Raw genomic sequence first — 18710 nt, 5'->3', positions numbered from 1 at the left:
GAAAAGGGAGACAGAGCCTTTTCATTTAGATTTCTTGCTTGATGGCGAGTGACAATTCTGAAAACGAATAGGACTATGTAGAATCACCAAGATGGTGGGCAAGGTTTGAGTCTCTTTCTGGCACGAAATGAGACGTAGGATTCAGTTAGTAGCCCTTACAGGCAATGAACTCGTTGAACACCTGAAACATTCTTGCTTTCTTCCTTTGTCGGAGAATGGTCCGTTTGGGCATGCAGGTATTTAGAAATGGGAGAATAACATTCAAGAGATTATGAATGATGATGAAAAGTAAGCCCTGAGTGCCTATCAGAAAGCGATTGCTCATCCAACCAAGATGGTAATGAGCGTCACGAGGGTGAACCACGACTGTAGTTTGAGGGAGATGGACCATTTGACCGTGGAGAAGCGATGTACCTGCAATACGACAGTGAGGCATACGGTCGCAATGATGACGCGAGGGCGAAGGTGAGAAGCGGCCAGAATGCGATGGTGACACGTGGTTAAGCTTTGAGGGTTTCGATATCGAGATGGTGAGGCCCTCATGTCTCGTGAGGTTTTGCGAGGTTTACGCAAGAGATGGCTAGAAGAAAAGCTACAACACGAAGACGATGAAAATGAGGGTATTCCTGATGCCTCTAATGAATGAGCAACTCTTCTTGCGATGAAGACTTCTGCGAAGGCCTTTAGCCAAAGATTCTTTTTATCAAGTTGGATTTATGTCGACTAGCAGGAGGAGGCCCCGAGATGAAAACACTTGGTGCATAGGTGCCTGTCCTCCGGAGAGGACAAAACGCGAGGAGCACAAGAGTGATGGAGAAGTTTTCTGTGCCAGGGAAGGAGGAGGACAAGGAGATAGGTTTACCTTGTTAACATCTGTGGGAATCACCAACGCCTGCTCTTTTACCTGATTATTTGACACAAGGAAGTGATTCAATTTGTCCTCCGATAGCAAACCTTTGATGCCCAACGACGAACATAAGATGCGCAGTGTCGGATTTCTATACGAGAGAGAGACCCTGAGAAGGAGCCATTGTCTCTCTAGGGGAGAGGACAACACCCCCTTGCCACTTGGCTTGTCCAAGAGTTAATATGCCGCCACCCTCACTTGAATGGTATCCCGAAGAAGCCACTAGAGAACAGTCGGAGTGGATAGCCCTGGGATGTATATAGGCGGTTGCCTCCTAACGGCTGGCCAGTATGTTGACACCTCGAATAAGATTTTAACTCCCATATCCCAACTTTCACTGTATTCTATCTTCTATAGTAAAGGACGATGGTTTGTATTATTGTATAGGAACAACTCTCTCTACCAATGGATATTATAATAAGAAACAGAACATTAAAAAGAATCAAAATATGTCAGTAAACATTAATGTAAAATTAGGTCAATTAAACCCTAAACAGTCTATATTTGGGTGTTATAAGAAATAACTTACTCCCTTAATTCCTTTTACAGTTACATATTAAAGGCAGGAGTAATTCTTTTTTCTTGAGTAAAAAACACAAGAAATCTCTGATGACTGGAAAAAAGGACTCGCATTATTTGAAGCATCAAGTCACTATGAAAGTATGTAACAGTTTATAGTAAATAACAACCAAACCTATACTTGAGATAAAAGATATTAAAAAAAGTAAAGTAGTGTGTGAATGAAATTAGGAAAGAACCACAAGCTTGATAAAAGTACAGTAATTAGCATTTCCACATGAACTAAATTCAAGCATTAGGATATTTCTTCAGTGCCAGAAATCATAACTTAATGTTTCATAATTATAAATGTGTAAGAATTTACCTGTAATACAGTAAGTAAAATGTTTATAAGCTTCACAAATACAGCTCTTGCATTGCTGTTCTCTAGCCCTTCTAAAGTCAGGTACTGTTGTTGTTGTTGTGCCTGTTGATGCTCTAATCGAGATATCTGTAAAACGTAAAACTTATTCAATTTTGTAAAATACAGTACATCATTCTTTGGCAGACAATTCACTATTATCTTATACTCTGGACCAGAATTGGTAATGTTTGAAAACTAAATATTAATATCTAATTAAGCTGAATAGTATACTAAAAACTTAACACAATGAATATAGAACTAAACTCTTTCATATTCCAATAATTCCCATACAATTTATTCAGAAAATGTAAACTTGGTTAAGTAGTTTTGCTAATAATCTGTTATTAAAGTTCCACAGGGAGATGAATAATAGAAAATGGGTTATATTCAGTTTAATATTGTTTTTTGTTTTTTTTCCAGACCCTAAGTTCTTGCATTTAGGATGGAATTGGATTTCTGGCCATGACTCAGCACTGGGATATGGGAAGCCATAAAGTGTCATTATGAAAAGTGAGGAATTTTCTTTAAACCATTATTCAAATCTCATACAGATACCCAATCAAAACTTTGCTTGTTATTCATGCACATTTACTTATAAAATGAAAGATTTAAATATAATTCAGACACAACTTACACAATTCAAAATAGAAATACAACTCAAGTTCATATATTTAAAAAGAAAAATTCTGACAAAAGAAATATTTAAATTTCTTTTAAAAACCAAGTGTCAATCACACCATTTTAACCTAAAATCTCACAAAACTATTTCAGGTGAAGAATAGATTTTATCCAGCTGTCAATAAATTTGGTGCAGTGAACCAGAACTTCCTGAACCAACAGTAATCTACCACCGTGAGTATATTTTGATGCACTGCTGCCAGCACCTAAAACATATTTGTATGTCTTGCAGATATGCCAAATTCCCCATGTACATATTCAAAACTATTTCAACCTGTAGATTTTAAGAAAATGTTTGGTCAAAGACCAGTATCATCCATAATTCCTTCATATTTCCTATCACTGGAAAAAGGAGGGTTTGAGGGATAGCTACCTCTCTTTATTTCTTTAAAATATAGAAATTTTTCAAACTGAAATTTTACTTTACTAATTATAAACTCCTGAGTACTTTAAGATAGAAATATGTCTTCAGCAGTGCTAGAATGGCAATGGAATTATTATCAAGGTAGTTTTTTTTATGACAGGTTGTGTAAGAATAGCCTCTTTTATCCTTAGTCCTAGGAATTATATCGGTGGTTAAGGTGGGAAATTTAATCTAAAGTACTCGGGTTTGTATTGCTAGGAAAAATACAAACTACCTTCAAAATTTGTTACTTGTTCTTATGAGTCTACAAACAGATTGTCCTTCAGAAGAGAAAAACTTCCTCATTGGTGGGAGAGTCCCCTCAAACCCAACTGGAAGTTTCTTTTCTTTCTGGACATGTCATCCTTCCAGGTTCAGTATGAGATAAAAAAAAAGTGACCCTATAACAACATCCCAATATCTAATCATAAGGACATACAATAATATCCCTTTTTACTTCAGTTTGACATACATCAGCTCCAACTTTACTTCACATTTCAAGTATTACATACAAAAAAAAATGCACTTTGTGCTATTTTACCCAACCTTACGTCTGCTTCTACATCGTACAATGATAATGAAGAGCTGTACTCTATAATACTGTACTCCCCATTGAAGCTTATTAAATGTAGCTATATAGTATTTATAAAATAATAGCAGGTTGTAAATACTTTTTCACGTTCAGAACATGTACAGGGAACGTAAAAGTCATATTATAGGGCAAAATTCTAACCTATGTCAAAAATTGACCTATGTCAGATCTCTTAAAGGTTTAAAGGTTTAAAGGTCGCTCATGAATGGCAGAGGCAAGGGACAGTGACATTGCCCAAGGAATCAGGACAATGCCCTAGAGACTGACCATATATTATATGATCAGCGCCCAAGCCTCCTCTCCACCCAAGCTAGGACCAGGGAGGTCCAGGCAGTGGCTGCTGATGACTCAGCAGATAGACCTATGTAAAGTGGGGTACTGTATTAATATAGTAGAATTTAGGGCCTTACCCAGCACTGCATTAAAAGGAAGCCAGTACTAGGTCAAGAGAAATGTATTCCCTTAATAGGGAGAAAACGTTAACAGTGTCAAAAAAGTACATCAAGATAAATGTTTGGTAAAACACCAACACATTCTTCTAGTTTCCATTAAAAGGAGTATGAAGTAGTTGCCTCTTGGCAGACATAGTTTGCACACAACAGATAAGGTTGCTTCATTCCCTCGAGAGGTGAACTGAAAAGAGGTACAAGAGCCAGTCATTCTACCTCTCCTCGAAAATTATGCCAAACCATTACCTTAGGGAAATTGCATACTAGTGTTGTGAGGGAACTGGGAGTTTTACACAACTACTGAGCAGTTACTACAGGACCTAAGGAAAGGGGTCCAAGGGTCTGTGGGCACTGTCCTTTAGGTACAGAGGCAAAAGTGGTCTGAAACCTTCAGCTCAAAGTATACCGACAAGTAAACCAAAGGATATTTGCACAGTGTTGAATCCTCCTCAAGTAGAGTTGCAGTGTCCTCATATGACATCAAGCATCTTCATGTCAACATACACGGAGGATAGGATCAAGAAGGTCCCGAACTAATGTTCGAGACCAAATGATACATGGTCTACGTTACACAGTCTGGGGGATGACGAAGGTAACAAAACTTCTATCCCTCATAGCTTGATATGAAGAACCTGTAACTCTCATATTCTTTTGCCAATTCAGAGAAAAGATACAGCCTTGAGGAAATGATCCCTAAAATGCCCTAGTCAGGTTAGCAGAAGGTGCATGCACAAGTGCCCTGAGGATGAAGACCATCCCCTCCAAGGACTTAATCTGAGGATAAGCAAGATTGGATGAGGCTTCCTTCAAGACTCGACTGATCCCAGAGAAGGGATCCCAACAATTCTAAGGAACCTCTTCTTTTCTCTTGATAAAGCAGAGAAGAGAGACATTCTTGAGGGTAAGACACTATGACACCCTTCTCTGGTAGCAGGAGGCATGTGGGCCCATGCCCTGAGCAAGAGGACCATCCTCATCTGGGACTAAAGCTCAAGGGTAGGCAAGACTGCTTGAAGCTCCCTTCAAACATGGACCATTCTTTGAGAAGAAGGGTTCAAACTTCTATCAAGGAGCTTCTTTGACAAAAAGCAAGTGAGGAAGTCCATGATCTGCTGGAAAGTATTCTGGTTGGAGAGAAACATTATATACGACCCCCATCGTAAAAAGCGTCTCTCTCGGGACCTGCCCCAGAGCTAGCACAACAGGACACTACTTGACTTGTGGCCTTCCCAGTGTGTCCCATGGAAAGAACCAAGGAGGTGGACAGAGAAGTTTCATCCTGCCTAGACAATGTGGGTACTCAATCCCTGGAGGGTTAATTACCTCCAGCCAGTATGTCCTAACCCTTCACTCTCTCCTAGAGGAGGAGAGTGGCTTCAAGGGCAGTGTATAACCTACCCTTACCTGACCTATACTATTTGTCATGTGTGGAGCTCACCTGCAATTGGTGTTACACCAGTGGTTGTCACACTGGGCTCATGCTCCGCTTGAACGACCCCGAAGGAATCAGTCAGCAGATGAGCTTAGTTACTTCCTCCTGAGCGAGGAAAGGTGCTCTTTAAGGGAATGGACATTTCTCCTTGTTTCACGTCAGGAATGGGGAAGGTGGCTGAAATGTCTCCCTTTTGTCTAGCCCATTGCGGCTGTGTTGGGCCCTAGCATCTGTAGGATAAAACTGTAATCTTAGTTTGAAAGGTGAGACCAAATACATACTACCTCAAGAAGAGATAAGAGTTGTTTTCTATGGGCAAGGCATTCCTACTATGTCACGATAGGAATAAAAAAGTTAGGAGCAATTCTCAGCCTCACCTCCCTATGGATTGACCTGACCAAAACATAGGGTAACAGTAAGCGGGAGAAATCAGTCACTCCCTCCAGAAGAAGAATAGTGTATGCTATAAGTCCCAAAGAATTTCTTGCGAGTAGCCTCCTGCACTACTACTACAGTACTGCTGTTTCTATTTTCTGAGAAGAGGACAGGAGTGAGAGTTATGGTAGAGGAGAAGAAGTGAGAGTAAACAAACATCTTTTTTTCCCTGCCAACCATTATTCCTTGCTACCACAAGTGATTTAGCAGGAAAAGGTGTGCTACCACTGAGTTTATTGATGTGGGTAAAAGGAAAAATTCCCAGTCGAACATCATTCCCAGGTATTTCTTACTTTGCTTGGGTGTGAGATCAAGACTCTCTTCAACTACGCTCCTTAAAGGTCATTCTTCAAGGACCAAGCTTCACACTTCCGTGGAGACTCACATGAACACATGAAGAATGAAAGTGATACTTTCATGATAATCTAAGGCTTGCATGCATTACAAGCATCCTGGGTAACACAAAAACATGAAGTTTTTCTCTGCGGATGCTGCATTGGAGCAAAAGTTCCAATTAAATATTGTCTGAAAAGTACCAGTTCAGCCAAAAGGAGTATTAACTAGTGATCCATCACCCCAAACAACTCATGAAGAGCATAAGGGAGAGAGAGAACTGGGGAAGGTTGTATAAGACTTCCTAGGTAAAAATTCCACCTCTGTCACATGTGCAGAGTTGGAACCTGGCAAGGGTCTACAGCATTCTTGAATGGAAGATGACATAAAGGATGTACAAATCAAGGCATCTCCTTACCTTAGTAAGGATTTGCCTTACAGGTGACATCCTCTGCGTCATCCCTTCCCCAATTCTTCTTCCTCCTAAAACCCTTCCTAGACTGAGCCTGGTAGGGGGCAAGACCAGTTGAAGTAGGGTCTAACAACTTCTGAGGAAGAAGGTGTTGGTGGTCAATGCAGGGATTTGGAAATAACCAGGATTTTCCTCAATTCAAAGGCACATGGCATGGCTGGCTGGCCCCAAAGGTAGACGAGGAGTCCAGCACTTCAAGCGATGAAATGATGTTCTAGTAAACTCATTCTAGGAAATGGTGTCACTCCCCAAAGTAAAAAAAAATCTCAAATCCAAAGTGGATACGTGTAAGTATAATTGGGAGCCCGACGATGATTAGGCCAGTGAACAGTATCGTTCTATGTCCAAGAAACAATAACTGGTGCCAGAGAGCTAGCAGTACAGTGTACCCTTCCTATGGTGAACGGGTATGGTTAAATTCACAGCCCGGCTCAATGTTCCTAAGCTCAGAGCACAGGACCAGAAACTAACCAGCTCAGCTCAGTTCATGGCAAGCTAGGATGAGGGATGAGTAACAAGCAGTAATCTCTCTACCTTCAGAGCAAGCAGTAATCTCTCTATCTTCAGAACAAGCAGTAATCTCTCCACCTTCAGAGGAACCAAAGTACCTTGGGAAAGAAAAGACACTGAAGCAGTACTCCACTGTCAAGGTAAAGGTAATTGCCTGTCAATACAGGTTATCAGCCAAATAGGGGACCAATTGGCCATTGACACATTGTAACTGTCCGGTACAGACAGAACAGAACTGAATGGCTGGCTGTACAGGGGACTGCTCACCTCAGATAGGTACAGTATAGCTGTAAGGTCAGCTTTACTGGACCTACAGACTGGAACACCGATTCATATAGGATCAGATACTGGGTGGGAACCATCTCCTTCTCAAGAAATGTTAGTGAAAGGCCTTCCCATATGACTATCTTCTTTTTTGTCTTCTTCTCAAGGAGGAGGTGTCAAATGAAAATAAAGGAGCGAGTCGAGGTTGGAAGAGTAAGATATATTACAAAATTTGTAATCCAAAAAGAGCAGAGAGTCACCTTTCAACAGGATATGCTTAGAGGATTTGTTCTACAAGCAATGTAAGTGGAGACCAAAGAAGCACTGCAAAGAACTTCGGTATCACTAAGAAGAGAAACCCAATTAGGGTGACCTAGGAACATAAAAGGACAAACGTACCTCAAAAGGTAAACAAAATACACAAAGTTCCAACACACCAGCACCTACAAACACTATACACGAATAGCATTTAATCAGAAATATTACCTTTATAAAATGAAGGAGAAATACATTGCTCTATGCCATATTACATACGCTGAAAATGTTAAGATTTTACTTGTATTTTCAAATTTGGTACAAACTAAATTCTGAGAAGTATCTCATCTAAAGAAAAGAAAAAAAATCAACTTACATATTTTCTTGATCGGCTTCAATGACAGATGTCAGGATGCAAAAATACCTCAAATCAATCAATCATATTATCTTCAATAAATGATGAAATCTATGGGAAAAAAAGTGTAGAAAAGGAGACAAAATATCTAGTCAGCAAAATTATGACAAAAATAAAACCTACCCTTGTATGACAGTTTTCAACAATTTCATGTAAGTCTCTTATACGTTCTTCACTCTGGTACTGAACTTTTTCTTCCATGTCAGACATATTCGTTACTAAATTACCCATCTCATTTTGGTGGAGTTCTATTAGGTCATTAACTTGGTCCTCAAGGCGATCACATCGACAACGCTCCTCCGACAATCCTTCTAACATTTTATTCACCTCAGTTGCTAAAGTTTGCTGTAAGAATAAAATAACAACATTAAAAAATAAAACTAGAACCAGAGTAGGACTTGAGAAGGGAATTTTGATTTATAATCGCAGTCAAGTATACACTACAAAAACTTATAAATGAATAAAAATTATCTCCTTCCACAATATCAAAGGTAATCAAAAACATTTTTACTTCAACTCTCCCCTTTACCCCATTTATGGGCTTCGGCTTGAAATAAGTTCTACCAATTATCTTCCATACTTTGTACATATCTTCCTGAACTCCCATCAGACCTAGCTCTTTATCCATCCATTTTTTCTTCATTTTCCTGTGCATTCCTACAGATTTTTGTCCTACCAATTCCAATAAATAAAGTTCTGCATCATATGTCCAAACACTCTCAATCTTGGAGTTCCCACCCTTTTTCCATCTTCAGGATACCATATCTCTCTAGTCCTTCTTCATGGTATCATGACCTTTCTACCTTATTAAAGCCATGAATCTTGACATTTAAAGTCCCTTTCATCAAATTCTCTTCTGCTTTCTTTGTCAGTGCCCGTGTTTTAGCTTCAGGGGATTACACCATGACTATTCTCTATTCATATAATGTACAGTACAACCTTGCAATAACGGATGCCGTAATAATGGATTTCAGATATAATCGACTATATCTAGATGATGAGAGTAGTGTTTGCTTGATGTCATAAAGGTCACCGTCAGTAGAAGGTACTAAAATAATTTTTACCTTTTCTATTATTAGCATAACTTCATAATAGATAGCTTATTTGTGAAATAAATCTATATAAAAGAAATCATCTTTTTTCTATGTGAGCCCATCTTAAAAAATGTAAACACCGGCAGCTAATTTCAAGCTTCTGCTCTGAAGGTTGTGTGCACATATAAATGACCCATTATTCTCAATATATGTAAAGATTATTTTATTGCAAATATATTTTTACTTACTGTATCCTTAGAAATTCAAAATAAACAAAATAACACTGTTTCTATATCAAATTTTTTTCTACACACAATGACGAAAAGGGAAAACATAGTTTTATTTATGTTTCATCGCCAAACAAAGCGACCACATTTACACATCCAATTGATAACTAATAATAGCTTTTAATAAACTGTATGAAAACTTTGGTAGTCTGTAACATATTGGTATTTCTGTGATATGAATTATTCTATATGTCTTGAATAAGTTAGGAAATTATATACAGTACTGTATAAATGTAATTTCCAAAATTATTTTAAACATGGAAAAAGGGTAAAAGTAATAGAACCTTGTTACATAACGGTATATATTATGGGTATATCTCTATTACAAATATTATATTTGAAGAATAATTCCACATCAATGAAATAAAAATTTGACTATGCAAACCAAGCTGAGAAAATGTAATCATCATCAGCTGATTTAAGTTACCGCTATTGAGGATATGTGCACATAAAATACAAAGTGCTATACTGTATTTCTTATATAATTTCAAAACTTATTTGAACACACTTTTCTTACAGTTTAATAAAAGCTATTAATATCATTAACAATCAGTTGGATATGTAAATGCATTCGTTCGTTTTGACTGGTGATGAAGCTTAAACAAAATAATAGCTTCCATTTTGCATTTCATATATAGAAAAAAGTCACATAGAATTGATTTTTATTTAATTCATTTTGAATTTCTATTTTATTTCTTTTGAATTTCTAAGGATACAGAAAGTAAAATAAAATGTAGAATAACACCTTTACATAACCAAAATCTATCACTCTAAAGAGATGGGTTTTCAATTATTATAAAATCAAGGCAAATTTATGCTAAGTAGTACTCATAACAATCGATACAGACCCCTCCAATACTTGATATAGTTACCTGATTTTTCGATAAAGGGAATCACTCAATTTGCCTGCTCACTTTCCACTAGAAATATGATGCCACCAGACATATGATATGAACTCGACAGAAATTAAAACTTTTTTTGATGTATTTCTTATCTAAAAAGGATTCTGTATATTATCAATAAAAGAAAATGCTACATTACCAAGAGAAATATAGTTCATTTTTATAAAAGAAAATGGAATATTTCTAATGAAATATTTGTCCTATTAGCATACTATTTCCTACAGACTTACGACGTCATCACTGTAACAAAAATTGGTTGTAAAGTCAAGCTGTTGTAAGTCTACGGGCTGACCAAGGGAAAGGCCCGTGCCAACAAGAAGACTTGGCTGTAATACACAACAACATGTTGTAAGTCGACAGCTATCTAAAATTCAAATTCCTTAATTATGTCATCCATGAGTGAAAGACCAGTTTTAACAATAAGGCTTCTTATTTCTATACACACTTGATGTATCACAGCTGCTAGTTTTGATGTTACCACAGATGTTGGGCATATATAATAAGTTTGTAGCCTATAGAAATTGGTATGATTTTGCTTGATTTTATGCCTCTGGAAACATATTTTTATATAGCATACAACAGGTAATAACAGACAGCCCTTCCCCCACTGTTAGTCCATTATTATGAGGTTCTGCTGTACTGTATTCTAAAGTTGACTTTTCTCTCAAGTCAATGGTGTTCCCTAAATTTTTGCCCAGGGAGTCCTTACAGATGTTGCATCTTTGAAGGCATCCACTGCAGATTCTATTTCCATATAATTACTTGAAAATTCTGAAGGTGACTGACTATCCGAATACTGTATAGAGTTTACACTATAAAGCCTAGTGCTGGGGCCGAGGTGGTCATTACTGTCTTTTCCTAACTGATATATTAATTCTAGAATTTACACTTACTTTTGAAAACAAAAAGTGGGCGGTGGGTGGGTAAGTATTTGAAGCTTTACTATCTTTCCACTTTTAAATCCATTTCAGATAAACTTTTAAACAATTTTATATAAACTTTTCCTCAGATTCACTAAAATGTGGACCTTTCTACCTGCTTCACTCATATTTAGCATCCAAATGGTTGCGATTCCAACTGATAAAATATATCATTTCTCCTTTTTTTGTAATCATAAATAGTTTCCTTCCCTTATCAACAACATACAATATTCTGCATCTTATATCCATATTTTCAATAATAATTCAACCATCTACAAATAACTTTGTCTTATAATATTAGTTTTGTACATTCTCAATATGTGTTTTCTTAGTAGTAATTCTAAGATTAATCCCTTCACTATGAGGCAGCTGATTCGCCCTCAGTTGCTATTTGTCACCATTGAATATACATATCGCTTACTCCATAATAACCTACATTTCCATGTTTATTTGTTTTACAAAATAAATTTGTCAAAAATTTGTTTTATTTTCTATTGTTTTTCACTTGAAACAAACAAAATATTGTTTTCATTCATTGTGAAGTGATTACAGAACATTTTTTTTTGAAATTTGTTTAATATAGTTTTCTCTAAATAATGGTAAAGTACAGTGATTTAATGTAAAAAAAAACTTTATATTCACTGAAGTGACAATGTTATTCCGTAATAAATAGCCTTCGAAAGATATAATACTACTCGTCAGTAATAATGGACTTTACATTATATATAAATGTAATGAAAATATCCAGTTGCTTCCTTTGACACAAGCATTATTCTACTATATAATGTATAATGTATAGTAAAGAACTGTGATTTTGAGTAAAAAAAAAAAAAGCTGTCGAAAGATATAAAAGTACTCATTTACGTTATACAGAAATGTAATTAAAATATGCCCATGTTTCCTTTGACACAAGAAGCATTCTATAATTTATAATTATAAGGTATAGGCTGTCTATCAGAAGATTGTTTTTCTCTATATGTTCTACTATTGAATCTCCTATAAATTGTTTCGAAAATTTTGCAAGGCACTGAAGTTAGACACAAAGGTCTGTAGTTGCCAGGTTCTTATTTAGGTCCCTTCGTGTAGATTGGGGGAACATTGCTTAGTTTCCATCCTTGTGGTGCCTTTCTTTCGTTGGCTGTCTTTTGGAACATTTTGTAAAAGTAGGGGGTTATCTCTTCTTTTAGTTCTATAATCTCTCTTGGATGAATATCATCTGGACCTGGTGCCTTAGACTTACTGATTCCTTTTATTCTCTTCTTGACATCATCCATTGTAGAGGTGATTCTATTTAATGGATGTGGTCCTTCATATTTGATAGCTGGTTCCGGAAGGGTCATTGATTCTTCCCTAGTGAATACAGTTGGGAAATATGCATTATCATTACTGTATTATCATTATTGTACTAGCTAAGTTACACTCTTTGTTGGAAAAGCAGGATGCCACAAGCCATAGGGCTCCAACAGAGAGAAAGAGCCCAGCTAGGAAAGGAAATATAGTCAGGCTTCTTTCTTCGCGATAGTTAGGTTACAGACACAGGTGCAAAAAGGGAATTTTCATGAATAAATGCTGAATTAGGGTGGGCTAACTCCTAATCAAAAAAGTCAATGCCACTTGCTACGAGCGGGTGCCTGAGCTGATGATTAACACAGTAAATACTGCCTAATATTGTTTTTAATCATATGTACAGTGTACAGTACATTTGCACACAGGTACACTATGTACTGGGCACAGTAAGGTTACAGTACAGTATTGTGCTAAGGTAGTTTTACAGAGTCATCATCAATCCCTTACTGTTCTTTAGAGCAAAAGTTATTCTTATCTAGTAATACTGTACTGAAACCTAATACTCACATACTGTAGTGTACCGTATATTACTGTAATATATGTACAGTAATATTACTACAGTCCAGGTAGAGCTTAACTGATGTGTTTGTTCAGACTACTCATAGCCTGCGCTGCTATGCATTTAATTGAAGCATGACGCAACTTCTTATGTGTTGTCACTTGCGCAGTATGTTACTGTATATATATACTTTCTGAACAGAAATAGAGCTTATTTTATAAACTAAAACCCTAAATATCTCAATAACAATTGTTTCTTTTCAACAAACAAACAAAAACAGTGCATTCGATTACTTTTCAACTGTTTACATATTTCTCTCCAGTAATACTGTACTGTACAGTAACCTAATACTCACTGATACTTTAATGTATATTACCGTAATATATGTACAGTTATATTAATACAGTACAGCTTAACTGTACTTATTGTAAGTGTTTGATGTTTTCGTTCAGACGACTCATAGCCTACGCCAACATGCATTTTTTTGAAGCATGACGCAACTTTTTATGTACTGTCTCTTGCACAGTATGTTACTGTATATACTTTCTTAAACAGAAATACACTGAAACCTCTACACACGATCTTAATTCGTTCCGGGACCTAGATCATATGTTAAAACGATCGTATGTTGGAGCGAATATTCCCATAAGAATACACAAAAACCTATGATAACTCCTTAATAAATTACTACACATAATTACACATAACAATAATACAATTGCACTATATTATAGAGATGTAAAAAAGAATAATTATAAAGAAATAATAAATAAAAAGGGGTTTTTATTGTCACCTTACCTTAGAGACAGGCCAACGAAGGTGTAGGCTTTGCTACACAGGAGGAGACGGACGGTCGGCGAGGAGGTAGAGATGGTGACTGCAATAACGTACTGTAATTTACTCTAACTTACACTACGTGAACTTTAACCTAACTTAGCTTATTTATTTTTATTCAACTTTTATATTTTATACTTATTTTCACATTTTCTTTTTAATTTTCATTACTTTCATTCACTACAATCTTAGCTTACTTTCATTCACTACAATCTTAGCTTTCTTTGCTTCACTTTCTTTCTCTTCATTACGATCACTAGACCGCTTCGTAGATTTTTTAAAGAAACTACCGAGAGAAAGTTGCTTGGTACGGCTTTTCAGAATTTTTCTGAAATGGGTTAAGCAGACATCCCCTTCGATAGTTTGACTGCTTTAATGGCTGCCTTCTGCTTGATGATCGTCGAGATCGTAGACATATTGCGGCCATATTGTTTAGCCAGATCACTCACATGCACACCGCGCTCATGTTTTTCTACAATTTCTTGCTTCAATTCTAATGAAAGCATTGCTTTCTTCCTTTTCTCACCACTACTAATACCTGTACTGAAACTAAGCTTCTTAGGACCCATGATTATACGAAAAATAAAAAATGAAACCTGAAAAAAGGAAGATAATAAGCACTGTTAATAACGGACCGAACAGGGTACAACCACACGATGTGCACGAGAACAGAAAACTGACCGACCTGATGCTCACTGGCGTCCCTCCGACGTGCTGCCGTCTACCAGCGTAAACAAGAAACTACGAATGACGCTTCGAGAAAATTCTACGCGTATGGTCTACGTCAGATGTTGGAGCATGACGTCGGGTGTCGAGTCGAAAATTCGATCAAATTTTACATAGGATGTTGGAACAATCATATGTAAAGGCAATCGTATGTAGAGGTTCCACTGCACAGCTTATTTTATAAACTAAAACCTTAAATATCTCAATAATAATTGTTTCTTTTAAATAAACAAACAAAAATAGTGCATTCGATTACACACACACACTCTTAGTGTGTGTGTGTGTGTGAGTGTGTGTGATAAATGAAATCTTTGTTTCTTTGCAAAGTCTCTATTGAGGCTTTATAATCAAGCAAAACAGAGCTAAAAACTATAAAATACTGTGCATCGGCAACATGAATGAAACTCCGGTTAATGTTATGTGATTTAACTCACATTATACAAGTAAATAAAATATGAGAGAAGCATTTCCATTAAAACTATTTAAATCAATATGCTAATAGAAAAATGATAGATCAAGTAATAATTGTTTCTTTTAGTAAATATGAAATATCCTTCGGTAGCATGCCTTAATAATAAGGGAATTATTTGATCCAAAAATTGAGGTTGGCAACGGACTACAGAGGGTTGATCAGCCAATTTGAATGTAAACAATGCACAATATTATAATTCTCTATGTTTTTAATTATAAACACGATACTAAAATGTGAATATTACACGCATTATTATTGATTACAGTTAACTGAAACACCAGGGAGAACATGGAGAGAGAAGGATGAAACAATACAACAAAGGGAGAGATAGACATGAGACAGGGAGAGGCGGTAGCCAAACCGCGGACGATGACAGTTCCTTCTTGCACATCCCCTATGCCAAATCTATGCTAATTAAAATAAATTAGTGAAATCAAGGAATTTGGGAAATGCGAGAAGAAGGAATGAAAAATAGGAATGGGAATAGGTGGAATGATGGATAAGAAAGGGATTTAGAATGATTAATGAGATGAAAATGACAGATGAATGCTAAAAAAAAAAGAGATGAATGATATTGCAAAAAATAGAGAGAATCAAAAGAGTTGAAAGATACGCAGTAGATGTGTGTGGGAGAGCAATATAAATGTACATGAGGGATTTAGGAAGGAATTGGGAAAAGGATTAAGGATATAATAAAAAGTGACAGACAATAAGAGTGTGAAAGAGATATTATACTAATATGCAAGATAGGTTATATCAGTGAGGTAATTTTGTGAAAGTGAATGGTTATATCAGTGGGATAATATCGTGAAAGTGAATATAGGTTGACGATGGACTATGCAGGGTTGATCAGCTGATTTGAATGTAGACAATGCATCAGATTATAATTCGCTATACTTTTAATTATAAATACAATACTAAAATTAGAATATTACATGCATTATTATTGGATAGAGTTAAGTGAAACACCAGTTTAATCAAAATCAGGTTTATTCCAAATATAGCTGTAATTTTTAACCACAGTAAATGGATATACACTGTACAAAGACAGCTAGGACCAGCTGGGTGTAGAGATAGGTAATGTCCCGCAGGCTACCAGTGTAAAGGAGCGCAGGCTATTTGAAATCATCGCCCAGCTTGAATTTTATTCCTATTTTCAAGAGAGTTTTTATTTAATAGGTATTGAATTATTCTTGGTCAACCCAATGCTGTTGACAACTACAGTATTAGAAATTAAATTCCTAATGTTGGGTAAACAATCTTTTGTTCTCCTTGGCCGCGAAAAACCGAAACTGCGAACCAAGAACTAATGAGGGCCGACTGTATGGAGATAAATAAACTATATGAGAAGGAGAGAATAATTAAAATAAATTATTTCAAGATCAGTGATAACGTTAAAATAGATCTGCCATATACAAACTATGAAGCGAGACTTGTCAGCCTGGTCAATATAAAAACATACATTGCAAGTTTGAACTTCTGAAGTTCCACCGATTCAACTGCCTGATTAAGATAATCATTCCACAATCTGGTCATAGCTGGAACAAAACTTCTTGAATACTGTGTAGTATTGTTTTAGTTAAATGCATATCTGGTATTACGTGCAAGATGGTAATGTCTGGGAAGATCTGAATGTAAATGATGATCAGAATTATGAAAAATCTTATGCAACACACATAAAGAACTAATTGGACAATGGTGTCAGAGATTAAGATCTAGATCACGAATAAGAAATTTAATAGCTGCAAGTCCTTATCCAATAAATTAAGATGAAATTTAGCAGCTGAAGACCAGACAAGAGAACAAAACTCCAAACAAGGTAAAATGAAAGAATTAAAACACTTCTTCACAAGATTGATCACAGAAAATCTTAAGAGACTTTTTCAATAATCCAATTTTTTGTGCAACTGAAGAAGAAATAGGGTTTTAGATCCTTGCTTAATACTGTAATTAAGCATCCAAGATTCAAATTATTGATTTCACGTATTATTGTCAATCTGTTAAAGTCATAATATTAAAAAACATTCAGTAGTCAGAGAAGTTTTTTTTGGAAATTACATGTAGTATTACAATAATTAAAAGGTTTGAGTTTTGAACCATTGGAAATTCTTTCAATTAAAGAAGTGAACAAAAAACTCTTTCATATAATGTAGGTTTTAAAGAATATAAGATGATCTTATCTCATCTGACTAGATTCAGAGCTAAGAATTATTTTAAGAAAAACGTTTGCTAAAATTCTTTCAAATGATGTTAGGGTTATGTTAGAGAATAAATTTCTTTGTCTGGTGAAGGCTGTTAAGTATTTGGACAAGACTGCAGCATTAGGGGTAATGTTCCTAAGTTGTTTTATGACATTAAGATTTCAATTAGTCATGTGTCCAAAAATGCAATGTCCTTTCAGGTTAAAAGATTGGTTACAGAGGCTCATAAGGAAATACATCCAAGTCATATGCGAGACTTGAAGGTTAGGGTTCATGATAACAGAAGTACAGCAACATCACTGAATTTTATGAAATCTTTATTTGGAAAGAATTTTATTATTATTATTATCCTTATTACTATCCAAGCTACAACCCTAGATGGAAAAGCAAGGCGCTATAAGCCCAAGGGCTCCAACAGGGAAAAATAGCCCAGTGAGGAAAGGAAATAAGGAAATAAATAAATGATGAGAATAAATTAAATTAACAATATATCATTCCAAAAACAGTAACAACGTCAAAACAGATATGTCCTATATAAACTATTAACAACGTCAAAAACAGATATGTCATATATAAACTATAAAAAGATTCATGTCAGCCTGGTCAACATAAAAACATTTACTCCAACTTTGAACAGCCGTTCAGTGATGTACCACACCAGTATTCACTAAAAGCTGGTTTTATTTAGTTTTTAATGATTGCATAGGTGTTAAATAAAGTACAGTATATTGATAAGTAAGTAAGTAAGTAACAAAAAGTTATTTAAAAACAAATGCAATAGTTTGAAACAGATTACTGTAGTACCAAAGTACTAGACTAAGATGAATAAAGGTAACATTATAAGGCCTTAAATTTCTTATCTCCATCAGCGTGGTAGTCAGCAGTAGGAAATTAGACAAAATCTTGATGATAAAATTATTTCCAAACTAATCTGATGTATAAATTCCTGCCCACCCTCTATCCAGCAAACTGATGATGTCAAGAGAATATTATTATTATTATTATTATCACTTGCTAAGCTACAACCCTAGTTGGAAAAGCAGGATGCTATAAGCCCAGGGGCCCCAACAGGAAAAATAGCCCAGTGAGGAAAGGAAACAAGGTTAAAAATAATTCAAGAACAGTAACATTAAAATAAATATTTCCTATATAAACTATAAAAATTAAACAAAACATGAGAAAGAGAAATTAGATAGGATAGTGTGTCCGAGTGTACCCTCAAGCAAGAGAACTCTAATCTAAGACAGTGGAAGACCATGGTACGAGGCTATGGCACTAGCTAAGACTAGACAACAATGGTTTGATTTTGGAGTGTCCTCCTAGAAGAGCTGCTTACCATAGCTGAAGTCTCTTACCAAGAGGAAAGTAGCCACTGAACAAATACAGTGCAGTGGTTAACCCCTTAGGTGAAGAAGAATTTT

General features: G+C 35.9%; 1 protein-coding gene across 12 annotated transcripts in view; it reads right to left on the bottom strand.

The window, feature by feature from the left end:
- Dmtn (transmembrane and coiled-coil domain 2 protein Dmtn) overlaps window positions 1-18710 on the bottom strand; it is a 662916-nt gene that overhangs the window by 19121 nt on the left and 625085 nt on the right. For all 12 annotated transcript variants that reach the window (XM_068392641.1, XM_068392644.1, XM_068392643.1 and 9 more), the window contains 2 exons: window positions 8191-8412; window positions 1791-1916 (listed from right to left, as the gene is read on the bottom strand). In XM_068392641.1, the coding sequence (XP_068248742.1) occupies window positions 1791-1916; window positions 8191-8412 (348 nt within the window). The remainder of the gene's footprint in view (window positions 1-1790; window positions 1917-8190; window positions 8413-18710) is intronic.

This window comes from Palaemon carinicauda, chromosome 18 (genome assembly GCF_036898095.1).
Source record: "Palaemon carinicauda isolate YSFRI2023 chromosome 18, ASM3689809v2, whole genome shotgun sequence".
Classification (NCBI taxonomy): domain Eukaryota; kingdom Metazoa; phylum Arthropoda; class Malacostraca; order Decapoda; family Palaemonidae; genus Palaemon; species Palaemon carinicauda.
The sequence above is the reverse complement of the archived record's forward strand: the minus strand, read 5'-3'. Positions and strand labels throughout refer to the sequence as shown.